The 14,493-nt window shown below is 42.2% G+C and overlaps 1 protein-coding gene and 3 long non-coding RNA genes across 6 annotated transcripts; 1 reads left to right on the forward strand and 3 right to left on the reverse strand.

Moving 5' to 3' along the window:
• The first annotated feature begins 2,734 nt into the window (after positions 1-2,734).
• On the forward strand, positions 2,735-6,368 carry LOC120712768 (wall-associated receptor kinase 2-like). Its single transcript, XM_039998639.1, has 3 exons — positions 2,735-3,750; positions 4,547-4,702; positions 4,919-6,368. Exons 1-3 carry the CDS (start codon positions 2,844-2,846, stop codon positions 6,115-6,117), a joined length of 2,262 nt encoding a protein of 753 aa, XP_039854573.1. The 5' UTR covers positions 2,735-2,843; the 3' UTR covers positions 6,118-6,368.
• LOC120712769 lies at positions 4,728-6,250 on the reverse strand. The gene is made up of 3 exons (XR_005691011.1): positions 6,109-6,250; positions 5,957-6,026; positions 4,728-5,208 (listed from the first exon to the last, which is right to left on the reverse strand). It is a non-coding gene; the product is annotated as an uncharacterized LOC120712769 (long non-coding RNA).
• Positions 6,369-6,836: 468 nt separating the features above from the next.
• On the reverse strand, positions 6,837-8,845 carry LOC120712770. 2 transcript variants are annotated; one of them, XR_005691013.1, is made up of 4 exons: positions 8,753-8,845; positions 8,409-8,517; positions 7,327-7,413; positions 6,837-6,967 (listed from the first exon to the last, which is right to left on the reverse strand). It is a non-coding gene; the product is annotated as an uncharacterized LOC120712770 (long non-coding RNA). The 2 variants fall into 2 exon arrangements; XR_005691012.1 differs by lacking the exons at positions 6,837-6,967; positions 7,327-7,413 and having other exon boundaries at positions 8,295-8,517.
• Positions 8,846-8,883: 38 nt separating this feature from the next.
• Positions 8,884-10,159, reverse strand: LOC120639249. Of its 2 annotated transcripts, XR_005661335.1 has the most exons (3): positions 9,908-10,159; positions 9,674-9,777; positions 8,884-9,001 (listed from the first exon to the last, which is right to left on the reverse strand). It is a non-coding gene; the product is annotated as an uncharacterized LOC120639249 (long non-coding RNA). The 2 variants fall into 2 exon arrangements; XR_005661334.1 differs by lacking the exon at positions 8,884-9,001 and having other exon boundaries at positions 9,578-9,777.
• Positions 10,160-14,493: the final 4,334 nt, after the last annotated feature.

Consider the following 14,493-nt stretch of genomic DNA (forward strand, 5'->3'; position numbering starts at 1 on the left):
TGGTTGGGTAGCTTAGAGCACGTATTATAATAGACTGTAAGAAGGCTACATTTTTATATGAAGGAGAGGAGAGAGCTAGAGAGGAGACAGGAGATGTGGATTGCAAGTTTGCAGCCAATATCGACACAAGAACTAAAAGTTTTTATAAGAGAGACATGTGGGCCTTACATTAATAATGAATGGCTAACTACTATATTAATAGACTAAGAGGTAGGCTACAAAAAATTTTACAGCCAACAACCGGCTATATTATTATTATTAGTCTTGCTCTTATGAGAGGAGTGATGGATTGCTTTGATATACAGTAATAAGTACGGTGTGGACGTGTGAGATCGAGAGCCAGTGAGCGACGACCGAGCGAGGTCTTCAGGAAGGAGAACGCGGGTGCAGTACTGGCACACACGACGTGTCTCGATCTACGGATGGAGTGGACTGGCTAGCTAGCAAACAAGTAGACCCGGGTAGTTTTAGCTGTAGCGAAGAATGTTTCAAAAAAAAAACTCTAGCGAAGAAGATCGGTGGAAAACACACAGGTGCCCTGTGATCTAGATGATCATCCTACACCACAAACACTCTGTTCGACTGGCTAGTGGCTGGTGCTGATTTGTTGTAAGAGAAAAATATTACTGGCTGGCTGGTGCTGGTTTGGTGTGAGAGAATAATACTGTTGGTGGCTGGTTGCAGCAGAACAGAGTGAAAGCTGATTGATTGCCTTGGGTTCTGTTTGGAGGAGAAGTCGAGTGCTAAACTTTAGCATCTATTAGCATTCATATATCTGCTAAAGATTTTGAATCGTGGCTAAACTTTAGCCCATTATATTAGCACTCTTGTTTGGATACACAAGTGCTAAAATTTAATATTTTCACCTTGAATCAAAACAGGATCTTAGTAACCGGTTAGCTAGTCAAGGTCACAACTTGTATCCATCAGAGGATGGAATTATTGGAAGATGCCAAGAATGGAGACCAATACAAGAGCATCTGTCCATGTCAAGCCACCACGGAAAAATTTTCCATCGACGAACAGTATAGGAAGTCAGGCGCGCTAGCATATGGTGTGATGCAGTGTCATGTTTCTTTATCCCACGTAGCTATGCAGTACAAGTAATAAATTTTGTTATAATTTATTTTGCGGTGTACATATTTTTATATTTAAAAAAATTAATATATAACTTTTGATTCAACTTAAACAAATATAATTTGGAACTCAAGTGATACTTATTAGCAAGTTCAAGAATCTGAATGTGCATTTTGAAAGTTTAGGAATTTGGATGACACTTGGAGCCAAATTTAAGGTCCAGCAGGCAGTGTATTTTATTAATAAGAGAAAGCAAAGTTTACAGTGGGGCCAGGGGCACCCAAACAAACTTCTTGTATGATTGACTACTACACAATTGTTTTTATATTTAGCTCACTAAACTATATATGTAAGCATAAAGCCACAAACTAGCCCGATATGCGGTCGGGAGCAATCAGGCTTTGCTCTGTTAGAAAAGTCCGAGTGGTGTCATTCTGCCCCAGAAACTGAGAGCAACCCTGAACTACTCCCTCCGTTCCAAATTATAAGACATTCCAACAATCTTGGAGAGTCAAAATTTTTATATTTGACCAAATTTATATAATAGAATAATAACATTTATTATATAAACTAAATACCATTAGATTTTTTATTAGTTATATTTTCATAGTACATCAATTTGATATCATAAATCTTTATATTTATCTCTATAATCTTAGTCAAACTTGAGATTGCTTTGATTCTCCAAGATTTTTGGGATGTTTTATAATTTGGAACGGAGGGAGTAGCACTCAGTAACCACAAAGTCGACACAGGAGGTTTAATTTTGAGCTGAAATGAGGCGTGAATCGCGGACGTGAAGCCGTGAAGGAATAGTATTGGTCCAAGAGTAACAGCAGGTAACAAGGGACGATGAAGAAAGATGGACGAAGCCTTCGTCCAAAGTCAAATCAACTTGAATTTCAGACGGCACCATTTAATCAGTCCAAATAGGGGGGACACGACCAAGTCCAAGTTGAATTACCACCAGATGCGCTACGCGTCCAAGCTAGTCTTCAAACAATTCGCGGCTAGAGCGAGGTTAGGCCAACGGGAGGGCAGTGTCAATGTAGCGCGCTTTCCTCCGGGGATGGAGATGTGGGTAGAAATCATATGCCTATCGAAGGTCCTATTGGGATCCATAGATTAAACTTTAGAAGTTTAGTACATTATATTACTCCATTAGATGATCATTGATTAAAATATAGATTAAAGTTTAGTTTCACTTCAAATAAAGTTTAGTTCATTAGTTCTCAAAATCTACCTACTTTGGATTAAACCAACCTGCGAATAGCAAAAAAGCCAAACTACCCCTCACTACGAGCATATAAAAATTTCTATATTTTCATATGTATCCTACCTAAAGTTTAGTTCATAGATCCGAACAATCATTTAGTTACATTTTTTTCGATAACACAATATAACTCAGACACTCAGTTGAACTCAGAACTTGAAGCCTTGTAACCAACATGCTACAGGTCCTTTCGCAAAGTTTAGTAGTCATCTAAAGTTTAATCCGGACTAAAGTTTAGTTCTAGATGATTCAAATGAGATATTTAACCGACCTGTCAAAGTCACAGGATGTCCAGTGCACCAAAAGTACACGAGCACCACAAATTGGTCTAACAGTCTAAGTTTAACTACGTATCTCGAGCACCAACACCGCACGTACGTGCCGTATTGCAGATTTACATTATAAGGTAACGAGGAGTTCCCTTCACACACAAACACATACACAAAAAAGAAGAAAAGCATGCCTAGTGCCTTCAGTTTGCGTACACGCACACATGAACAGGGTAAGAAATAGCCGAGTTGTAGCATCCATTGCTGTAGTTAGCATCCTCCTCCTGCTGCTGCTACTGCCGTTCGGCGATGCGGCACCGGCTGCAGCAGCCACCGGTGGTGGGACTGGTGGCTGCACGAGGAGCTGCGGCAACATCGACATCCCGTATCCGTTCGGCGTGGAGCCCGGCTGCTACCACGCCGCGGGCTTCGACCTCACCTGCGACCGCTCCCACCGGCCTCCCAAGTTGTTCCTCGGCGGCGGCGCCGTGCAGGTTCTCGAGATCTCTGTTCCCAATGCCACGGTACGCATCAACAGCAGCAGCATCATGGACTTTGGGGTCGATGATGGTGGCGGTGGCCGCCGCACCGTGAACACAACATGGGGGGTCAGCTTCCCGTACTACCTGTCGGAGACGACGAGCATGCTGCTCGCGGAAGGCTGCTACATCCAGGTCGACCTCCGGGGCGGAGTGCAGAACAACCTGATCGGTTCTTGCACTGCGATATGCCCATCTGATGACAAGGGATCAGCAATTGCTAGAAGTACAGCATGCACGGGCATTGGTTGCTGTCAAATAGGCATCGTTCTTGGCTACTCTCATTACAACATTCAGGTCCACTTCCTCGACAGTACATTGCCCTCCAATTCAGCTTCCATCTATATGGTTGATGGGGTTTTCAGTTACAGCCCAGGACCTCCAGAGCTATTTGACATTGAGACTACGCAAGCGGTTACGCTAGACTGGGTAATCAGTAATTCAACATGTCCGGTAGATGGACCTGCATCTGAATGTCTCAGTGCCCGCAGCTCTTGTTCATATCCCGCTACTAATGCTGGCCATGGTGGGTACATATGCGAGTGTGTTGACGGTAGCCAAGGCAACCCTTACGTCCTTGATGGATGCCAAGGTAACAGTTAATCAACTTGTTTTTTCCCCTGATCCATGGACTGCATAAATCTGCTACCAACTTTGCTTTTTTTAATCTCTACGCCTCGTCTACCACTGAAAGAATAGTGCTAGTTAAATCCTAGAATAAATCGAGTCAAGACTCGAACCCGGGTGGCAGATTCCACCACAAGAAACCTTACCGGCTACATGAATCTTCAATGATAAACTTTTTAAGGTGCGCCCGCGGGCTGCTGGCTAGTGGAGCTTGCTCTCAGTTAGGAGACTCAGGGCTCGAGCCCTGCTTCCTTCTTAGTTCGAAGCGGGAAATGCTATCTTCCTCTTGTTGTCAAGTTTTTATGATGATCAGTAAATGTTTCGTTTTCAAAACTGATGATCAGTAAATGCTAAAATATTTCGTTTTCACACATGAATTCACATGTATAAATTGTCTTGAGAGATACTTTTGTAATACCAAATTTTATTGAACTTTGTAAAATACTACATTATAAAAGCAACTAGTGATCAAAGGCACATGTTGAAAACCACACCAAACCCAAACCATCGTTTATCAGAGAGAGTGCCACATATTTGAGAATTTGGCCCAACTTCATGCTTGCAGTAATATATGGGGCTACTAATATAGATAAATTACCTATCTAGTTTGATTTATATGTTTTCATATACTCAAGAAAGACTGTTGCAGTTTAGACAAAAAGAATATCATGCAGTGCCACTGCTTATTAAAACGTTTGACTTTCATATCCAGCATATAAGGTGGACTCATTTGTTTACCTCGTTTCCTTGTATTCTTCTAGTCATTGAGCCGTGTGAGCACGTGGGAGGGTTCACGTGCTATGGAACCTGCCAAAATTTCAGTGGCAATTTGTACTGCCAATGTCCTAAAGGAACTTATGGAGATCCCTTCACACAGGACGGATGTAATAAAATCAAGAACTCCTTGGTAATTACAGGTGAAAAAGCCACTGCTTCAACCGATTACCTTGCCTTATATCTTTCTCGTATTTCTGTAATGATAACTTTACAAGTTCTCCAACAGTAAAAAGCTTTCATTGTAAACTTTGACAATAACTACGTGCATCTTTCATCTTTCTCAGTTCAATATGCATGCTTGCGCCAAACTCATGAAGTTGGCACATCATTAACATTATTATTATTATCTTTTTTAGACCTAAGCATTGAGCTAGGAGTTTACGGTGGCATATGGCTTTTGATTCTGGCACTTGGTGGTCCCTTCGTGATTCGTAAACTCAAGTCACATAAGGTGAGGAAGACAAAGGAGAAAATTTTCAAACAAAATCATGGGTTACTGTTGCAACAGTTGATATCGCGGAATGTTGATATTGGTGGAAGGATGATGATTACCTTAGAAGAGCTAGAGAAGGCCACAAATAATTTTGATAGAGCACGTGTGATTGGTGGTGGAGGGCATGGCATTGTATTTAAAGGAATTCTAGATCTGCATGTCGTGGCAATTAAGAAGTCAAAGATAATGGTACAAAAGGAAATCAGTGAATTCATAAATGAAGTTGTAGTTCTTTCTCAAGTAAACCACAGAAATGTTGTGAAGCTCTTAGGATGCTGCCTTGAGACAGAAGTCCCATTACTAGTTTATGAGTTCATTTCAAATGGAACCCTTTATCAGCATCTTCATGTTGAAGGACCCATATCACTACCATGGGATGATCGAATGAGGATAGCGATGGAAGTTGCCAGAGCACTATCCTATTTACATTCAGCTACTTCAATGCCAGTATTTCATAGAGATATTAAGTCCTCCAACATACTACTTGATGACAGTTTGGTTGCAAAAGTATCTGACTTTGGAGCTTCACGATATATCCCGATTGACAAAACAGGAATCACTACAGCGGTTCAAGGAACAATTGGTTACCTGGATCCAGAATACTATTATACTGGCCGACTAACAGATAAGAGTGATGTCTTCAGTTTTGGTGTACTTCTTGTAGAATTACTAACAAGAAAGAAACCATTTGTCTATCGGACCGATGATGGGGATGGTCTTGTTTCACATTTTGTCTCACTACTCACAGAAGGCAAACTGGTTGAACTCATAGACCCTCAAATCATCAAGGATGAAGATGGAGAAGTCTACGAAGTAGCTATACTAGCGGCAATGTGTACTAAATTGAGGAGAGAAGATCGACCTACAATGAGAGAAGCTGAGATGAGACTTGAAAACTTACTAGTTAAGAAGAACCAGATTCCATGTATTATGGCACCAAGGGGATATAATGAGCATAACACTCTGGTTCACTGCATGTCAATTGAAAAGGTTAATAAGGAAGCAAGCAGACAATACACAATGGAAGATGAAATAATTTTGTCAGCAACCTACCCCCGATGAACATATGCTGTCATGAACAATGATGAGCTTCCACATTTGCTCTAGATTGTTCTGAAAATATTTTGGTAAATGCATTTGTTACAATGCTAATTTTATGTAGTTCCCTTCATGAAAGCTCTACAGATAGTATTGATGTGCTTAAAGTTTGTTAATCGAACATCACATGTTATTAGATTGTTTTCCAGCTTGCGGTAAGCCTGGAAGGACCAAGGAGTAACAGGCAGAGTATTGTACATCTCTTTTTGAGAAAATGCAACTCAGTTGTTTTCTTCTGCCTGTTTTCACCTGCAATGATATGTGGCAGTGCAAGTGCGATGTGGTACAATTTGGACAGCAAAATGTAGGCATCGATGAACGCCTGCGACTGGTAAATGAAATGCAGCTTGGCTGGATAACGTGCAGTCTGGCCATCTTTCTCAGAATTGAAAATAAATTTGTAACGATGCTGGATGAATTCAAGCAGCAAACTAGCAAAGAATCATCCTACAACCCAAACCCAACGTTTAAATGAAGAAATTTCAAATCAAAATGAATGGAGACACCGCGGAACCTTACTGTTTGAGATGGTTGTCAAGGAATGGCTACCACCACCACATTCTTCCCTCTTGCAAAAGCTACATTGTTACAATTGAAGAAACAACACAACACCTAAGAAAAAAACATCACTAGTGCTAAGTGTTAACATCTGTAGAATTAAGAAGAAAATAAGATACGGAAAACTCATTTGGTGGAACACATGTTGGAAGTTTTTTGCATACAACCAGATTCACTATCCTCTACAATTGATTTTGCAGTAGCCATTCATGGCAGCAGCCTTCCTCAAATCATAACATGAAACTCCAAAGTGCAACTGTACAAAAGGAAGGGAGAAGCTCTATGAAGATATGCTCTTGTCTAGTTAAGGCATAGAACAATATATTATAGTTGAAGAGAAGGCAAGCCACACAACGTGTCAGTTGAAAAACGAGCAAGGCATTGTGATTTTTGTTTTCAAAATTTAAACAAGTTATTTTTTCCAACGTGTGCTCCTCAGTCCATGGAACCGTATAATGAATTAGGTGTACTCATCAGGAATTGTAAGGCTTCTTGTTAGACAAGCCATTGTGCTATACATGTGGTTAGGCCCAGCCAGGCCTAGGCGTGTGCACCTCTGGCTCTGGCCGGCCAATAGACCTAGATTGATTAGAGATAGGCAAGGATCTCGCTTACACTTCTGATAAGAGGAACACCGCTTTCGCACCACACAAGTTGGTCATCGCACAAGGAAGAAACTGCCCCAACATAAACATGATGCTCCTGAAATGTTCAATCAAGATATTAGTCTATAGAGCCAAAAGGATGCTAGTCCAGTTGTTAGTCACTCTGGCGGCACCCCTCAGGTCCTGAGTTCGACTCTCCGTGGGAGCGAATTTCAGGCTGAGGGTAAAAAAATCCCCTCGCTGGTCCCGTGTGCCAAAGCACTGGTTGTGAGACGACCCAGGTCGGCCTGAGGACCCTTACATGGCCCAGGCAGGTAGTTCCCAGGGGTTACATCTCCCAGTGTCAGGGCGGGGCCAGGGTTCGGGGATTTTCTCGGTCGGGGAAGCCGAGGCTTCTTCTTAAGCTAATACCGGTGGGGCGGTCTTTCCCCACCCGGCCGAGTTTTTTTTTAAAATATTAGTCTATAGAATATAGATAATACCAAACCTCTGCTAAGTGCTAAGCAATCAGGATAGCCATCATAGTGCACCATATAAAAAAACTCGACACCTGGGGGGTGACCTCCCCCGAGTTTCTCATTTATCCTTAATGAGAACGTGCGCGTAGCACAGTGGTAGGGCGGTAGCTGTGCATCCTGCAGGTCGGGAGTTCGACTCCCCGTTCTCACGGAGTAAAAAAAAAAGGCCACTCGCTTTGCTATTAAACAGGAAATGCATGGTCCACTGACGGTTGCAGCGTGATGCACGTCTGCAGGCGCTTCCTCGCCGTCAGTGGTAGGTCCTGGATAGCCGGGGTTCGTGGATTTCTCGACCCCATCATAGTGCACCATATAAATGTGCTATGTTAATGTTACCTCATTAAGGATTTTAGCAGCCAATTGCTCACGGGTATCATTGGCTAACACATGCACAATTCTTTGGGTTAGAGTTTTCCCTGTGCCAGTATGGTCATCAACAAAGTGCACAGTAGGTCCTGAGTACCTCCAATTATAGGGATTTATGATCAAGTTAAAAGAATAAATTCTTCTATAAGTTAAATAGAATTAGTGGTTTAGCATCAATGCACAATAAAGAAACCCAGCTTAATCATACATTGTATAACAGTTACACCAATATGGCTACCACAGGCACAATTCTTTGGGTTAGAGTTCTCCCTGTGCCATTATGCTCATCAGCAAAGTGCACAGTAGATCCTGAGTACCTGCATATTATAGGGAATTATGATCAAGTTAAAAGAACAAAAAATTCTTCTAGAAGTTAAATAGATTTAGTGGTTTAGCATCAATACACAATAAACAAACCCAGCGTAATCATACATTGTATAACAGTTACACAGATATTCCCATTAAAGTGTGCAACATATAAACTGGAGGTAACTCTAAGATGTCACTTTACTTTAAAATAATAGTGTGGGCATACACGTATTTGTAATGTACCTTGCTGCAAATGCACTAACTGCTGGTTTTGAGGAAAAAAGAAGTGTTCGAGAAAAAGATGCAATAACTGCTTTATGCATCTTCAAACAATAATAGCCCTAGCCAACGAATGCTGGGAACAGTGAAGGGTCCAACGAATGCTGGGAACAGTGAAGGGTGATATTCAGGATCGATCTTTACACTTGAACCAGCTCAACAAGAACAAACTTCAAGTAACCGACAAGCAGAATACAATCTACCTTGAGCTCCCTGTAAAAATTTAGACATAAACATAAGTTCAGACTAATTGCATACATCAAGAAATAAAATATTGACACTAGACGGCCTTCTTGCAGAAGAAGACATTGGTACATTCCTAGTAGCAAAATGTAAAAATAAACAGGTACAGTATACAGTGGCTTTTGGTTAGAAGTCAACAGCAAATCTTAATTGCATACACCACTGGATAACAAAAACGAGCAATCCTGTGTGTTCCTCTTAGCTAGTACTCAAACTCAGTATGGTGCACTGTGTTTGCTGCTAGCTAGTAGTACCAGCCCAACTTATTACTTGTTTGTATAGAGCTCTGAAAAAATTTGACAGTGAAGCATAACAAAAGTTCTCAGAAGTTCATAAACTGTAAATGTTGTGAAGTAACTTATCAGTCATCTTCACTGATAGCTTCAGACCATGGTATGCAAGGTAAACAAGAAGATTAGACTATTCTCAACCAGGAGTGCTTGTGTGTATAGTATGCAAACATAACTGAAACTGAAAGCATGAAGGGTCATCATTGAAACTCTGAAAGGATGAAGGGCCCAAATTATGACCCTTTTCACCTTTTTCTCAGTAAGAATTTCAGAGATGCAAAACCAACACACAACATACATGAAACATAAACCTGCAATATGGAAAACCCAGACTCAGGTCAAAACAACCAACCTCAGAGCAGTCCTCGGGCACGGTCTTTGACTTAGCGAATTGCGAACACAACCACCTGCAGTCCTGCACGCCATTCCCCCTTGCAAACTCTGTGCCGCGGCATCCTGCAACATACCAGCACGTAAGAATATCCCAAATGTCCAATCCGAACCAGGCAACCTCACTGTCCTCGCAACCTAAAGAGCTAGTAGAAGATGAAGCAAGCAATCACAAGCATCAATGCATCACCACCACCTTGTTTATAGGTGACGAGCTCAATCGCATGAGCTAAGCCTCAACCGGTAATGGAAGGGGCATGGAGTCGATGTGGTGTTGCCTCAACGGTTCCAGCTCTCCCCCTTCGCCGCCGGATCTCCCCGCCGCGTCCCCTCCTCCTCCGTTGTCGAGGGCTCGGAGAGACATTTTAGGGGAGGTCACGCATCGTGTAGGGGAGGCGAGAAAGCTTTGGTCGGACTGCTCAGCCTCCTCCATGTCGGAAGCCGGCCCCGTAGATTGTGATAATCTGAGGGAGATGCTGAGGTATACACACCGCACCTGATTGTGATAATCTAGTGTAGTATCAGCATCACATTGGATGAACAAACAAGGAATTGATGGTTGATGTGAGATTAAAGATTGGTACATCTCTCCATTCAAAGAAAAAGATTGGTGCATCTCCAAATGTTCGATAGGCATGTCAAAACTTCGAACGTTCTTCTTGATGATATCTCTGACAGTAAAGTAAGATAATCTTACTCTGCATCTGAAGGCACATTCCAATCTTAAGCTGTTTATTGGGGGAAGAGCCCAGTCTGCTTCGTCCTCCTCTTTCCCTGAGGTGGACATTATTTAGCAAATTGAGTAGGCCATCTCATTTCATCCATTTCTGATTGGCGGAAAGTTCTTTTTTCCCTGAAATCCATTCGCTCATGTATTCTGGAAATGCGACTGAACCAACAGTATGACACGGATTTGTTGATGCCAATGTGAGAATTCACAATTTCTCCTCCCCAAAACTGATGGCGAGCCAACAGTACGACACAGATTAGTTGGTGCAGAAAAAAAAAACTCCAATGACCAAAAACTCCAATTTACATGTGGAGCCCAAGTCAATTCCCACATTTTCATTTGAACTCCATGCGTATGGAATGTCCTACGATGAAGGAAATAGTCATGTCATTCTGAAACTTGCAAAATAGAGGGAAATAGTCATGTCATTTTGAAACTTGCAAACTAGAAAGTAGATTGCTCTACAAGATTCATCAAGGATGGTAGGAAACACGACAGTGCCCAAACTACACCATTATGAGTTAACTGAAGACTTTACTTCCACAAAAGGGATTTGTCAGTTGAAGCGGACACTGAGCAATCAAGCAGCCAAATACATGAAAATATTTTCAGCCGAAGCACTTCATCCCTAAATTTCTAAAATAAACATTTGGCACAAGTCCACTTTAGCCCCCTAACTCTTGCCAAAGTCTGTATTTCCCCTTGAATTACGAAACCGGACATCCTACACCGTCGAACACTTGAAACCATTTGACCCCCCCCCCCCCCCCCCCCCGAACCAAAACCACCTTGGTTTTCGCCACAGCAGAGCGGTTTTTCCTTTTTCTTCCTCCAACTTTCATAGCAAGAAAAAAAAGTTAAAGGAATACCAAAGTTAAATAGGTCTAACAATTATGAATTATTTTACATAGGTATAGTAGGTGATAAGAAAACTATTTAACTATTATTTTTTGTTGGAATGAATTTTTTTTGAAATATAAATATTTGAATACGGGTAAAATTTAAGATTCATTGAATTTTTAGGGCATCAAAACATACTCTAAAATTTACCAAATTTGAAACATAAGGTTTATTGAACTTTAGTTTACCATATTAATTTTATTTGATTGATGTTCCATAGCAATATTTTAAGTTTGTTCATAAAGGGAAAATTTGTAGCAAATTTGATTATCTTAATAATTTTTTTAAAATTTCTGTGGAAAATGAGTGAAATAAATTAACATGATGAACTGAGTTCAAACTGAATCTTAATTTTCAAATTTTATAAATTTTAGAGCATGTTTTGATGCCTTAAAAATTCAATGAAAACATTAAAATAAAATTATGTTTTGATGCCCAATAAAAACTAGTCCTTTTAGTTTTGCATTGATTTTCTACAGAAATTGATCTAATTTCATCAACAAATTATGCACTATATATTAACTTTTTTTGTTGAGGAAGGCTATGGCCCCTGTCAGCCCCCCTTAATTCCGACACTGGTCTCGATGCATCTGCGGAGGTTTCGTTACTTAGGCCCTGTTTAGTTCCCAATTTTTTTTTACAGTATCCGTCACATCGAATGTTCGGACACATGCATGGAGCATTAAATGCAGTTGAAAAAATAACTAATTAAACAGTTTAACTGACTAGCACGAGATGAATATTTTAAGCCTAATTAGTCCATGATTGGACATTATTTGTCAAGTAACAAGGAAATGTGGTACAGTATCGAAACCAACAACTTTTCACCAACTAAACAGGGCCTTACACCTGCCCCATTTCGTTTTCATTTTCACATGTGGTTTTCAGAAAAAAAAAGTTCAAAGAATCGCTTGTGTTGATGTGTGTCCTGGGAATCTGAAATACTACACCTGATCGTCGTGGCAGTTTAGCATAGCATCAGCATCACATTGGATCATCAGAAGACAGGGAACTGATTGCTGATGTGTGTGTGTGAGCTTGGTAGGTCTCCTGTCCTGTCTCCTCCACCGTCGACCCACGACCCGGGTCTGCCATTCAGAATTTTTCTTTTCAAAAGGATGCCATTCAGAAAATGACCCGCTGGCACTTTGCTCGGCGGTGATTGGTAGGGTGTGGGAACGAGAACGACGACCGAACGAGGCCTTTGGGAAGGAAGGAACACATGGACGCACACACACGTTGCTCCGGGGATGGAGTAGACTGACTAACAAACGAGTAAACGACAGTGAATCGTGATGTGTACCGAAAATCACCGGTAGAACCCGGTAGCTTTTGCTGTAGCGAGGAAGATGGGTGGAAACCACAGGCGGCCTATATATACATAGATGGGTAGATGATCGCGATCGGCTTGTGCGCTAGTATCTTTGCATAAAACTGCATGCACGAAAACATGGGGGAGGCAGTGGAAAGTAAGAGGGTCGCCGCAGCGTTCGCTGCCGTAGTTGCCACGCTGCTGCTGCCGCCGCCGTTCGGAGGCGCGGCGGCAGCTGCTCCAAACTGCACCAGGAGCTGCGGCAACATCAGCGTCCCGTACCCGTTCGGCATCGAACCCGGCTGCTACCACGCCACCTGGTTCAACCTCACCTGCGACCTCTCCTTCCGGCCGCCGAAGCTGTTCCTGGGCGACGGCACCGTGCAGGTGCTGGAGATCTCCGCCCCCAACGCCACGGTGCGCATCAACAGCAGCCGCGTGGAATTCGCGCGCCGCGGCGGCGGTGGTGACGGCCGCGCCATGAACGGGACATGGGGGCTCGGCCGCCTCCCGCAAGACGGGCCCTACTTCCTGTCGGAGGACACAAACATGCTGCTGGTGGACAGCTGCAACGTCCAGGCCGTCGTCCGGGGAGGAGAGGAGAACAGCTTGGTCGCTTCTTGCAGCTCTGTATGTCCGCCGGCTTACCAAGATGGTAAATACTTTGGATATCTTGTGGTGGTTCGTGGCGGCTGCATAGGCATTGGATGCTGTCAGGCAAACATCTATATAGGCTATTCTTTCTACAGCATCCAGATCAACAAGCTTGACGGGTCATTCGACCCCGGTACAGAGTTATCAAACTCCATCTACATAGTTGACCAGGGTAACAATTATACCATTATGAGTGAAACAGGGACTCCTGAAACCAGGCAAACGCTAAACTGGATGATAGCTTATAACATGACATGTCCTACAAATGCGTCTGCCCCAGAATGCCGCAGTGCCTACAGCTCTTGCCTAAACACGTCAGATTATGCCATGGGTCCTGCTAAAGGGTACAAGTGCCAGTGCTCTGATGGTTATCAAGGCAATCCTTACATCGCCGATGGATGCAAAGGTATATAGCAATAGAGTCAGAGTAACTGCTTTTTTTTTTTTTTTGAAAAGGTACCCTTGAGCTACATGAATAAGCAAGCTTTACTCAAGTTTCTAATTTTTAAAGTCCATCAATGTGCTTTTTTAGATGTGGATGAGTGCAGTTCTCCAGAGAGCTACCCTTGCTACGGCAAATGCACGAACACGCAGGGAAGCTTTATCTGCCAGTGTCCTCATGGCTTCGAGGGCAATGCTTCAGTCCCAAATGGATGCCAAGGTTTCACTATGCAACTCAGATTCATTATTTGCACCTCCTCAATAATAGCTACTAATTATTGCTCATCTATATATATAGCCTCATTATATTTAGTTTTATCCCCCAGTTAGCACACGGCATTACATTAACAATATTGCTTACCGAAAGGTATATATGATGCTTCTCTTTTTCAAACATATAGCGTGCTAACGGTTCTGCTTTGTTGTGCAAGTATGTTTCAGACATAGATGAGTGTCAGAACAAGGAATCACATGGCTGCTACGGAGAGTGCAAAAATTTCCCAGGAACTTTTCAATGCCAATGCCCTAATGGAACCTACGGAAATCCTTTCACAAAAAATGGGTGTCTTATTACAATAACAAAGAAGAATTCCCTCACAGGTGACAAGCCATTATATTATGCTGGCGCCCACCTATTTTCCATATATATTACTGTCATCAGAGCATCAAATGTACTCCTTTTTAATAAGAAACATGCGCTCCCTCACTATTAAGCTTCTGTCATCATCCCAACTAGTTCATTTAT

The sequence above is a fragment of the Panicum virgatum genome, chromosome 6K (assembly GCF_016808335.1).
Source record: "Panicum virgatum strain AP13 chromosome 6K, P.virgatum_v5, whole genome shotgun sequence".
Taxonomy (NCBI): domain Eukaryota; kingdom Viridiplantae; phylum Streptophyta; class Magnoliopsida; order Poales; family Poaceae; genus Panicum; species Panicum virgatum.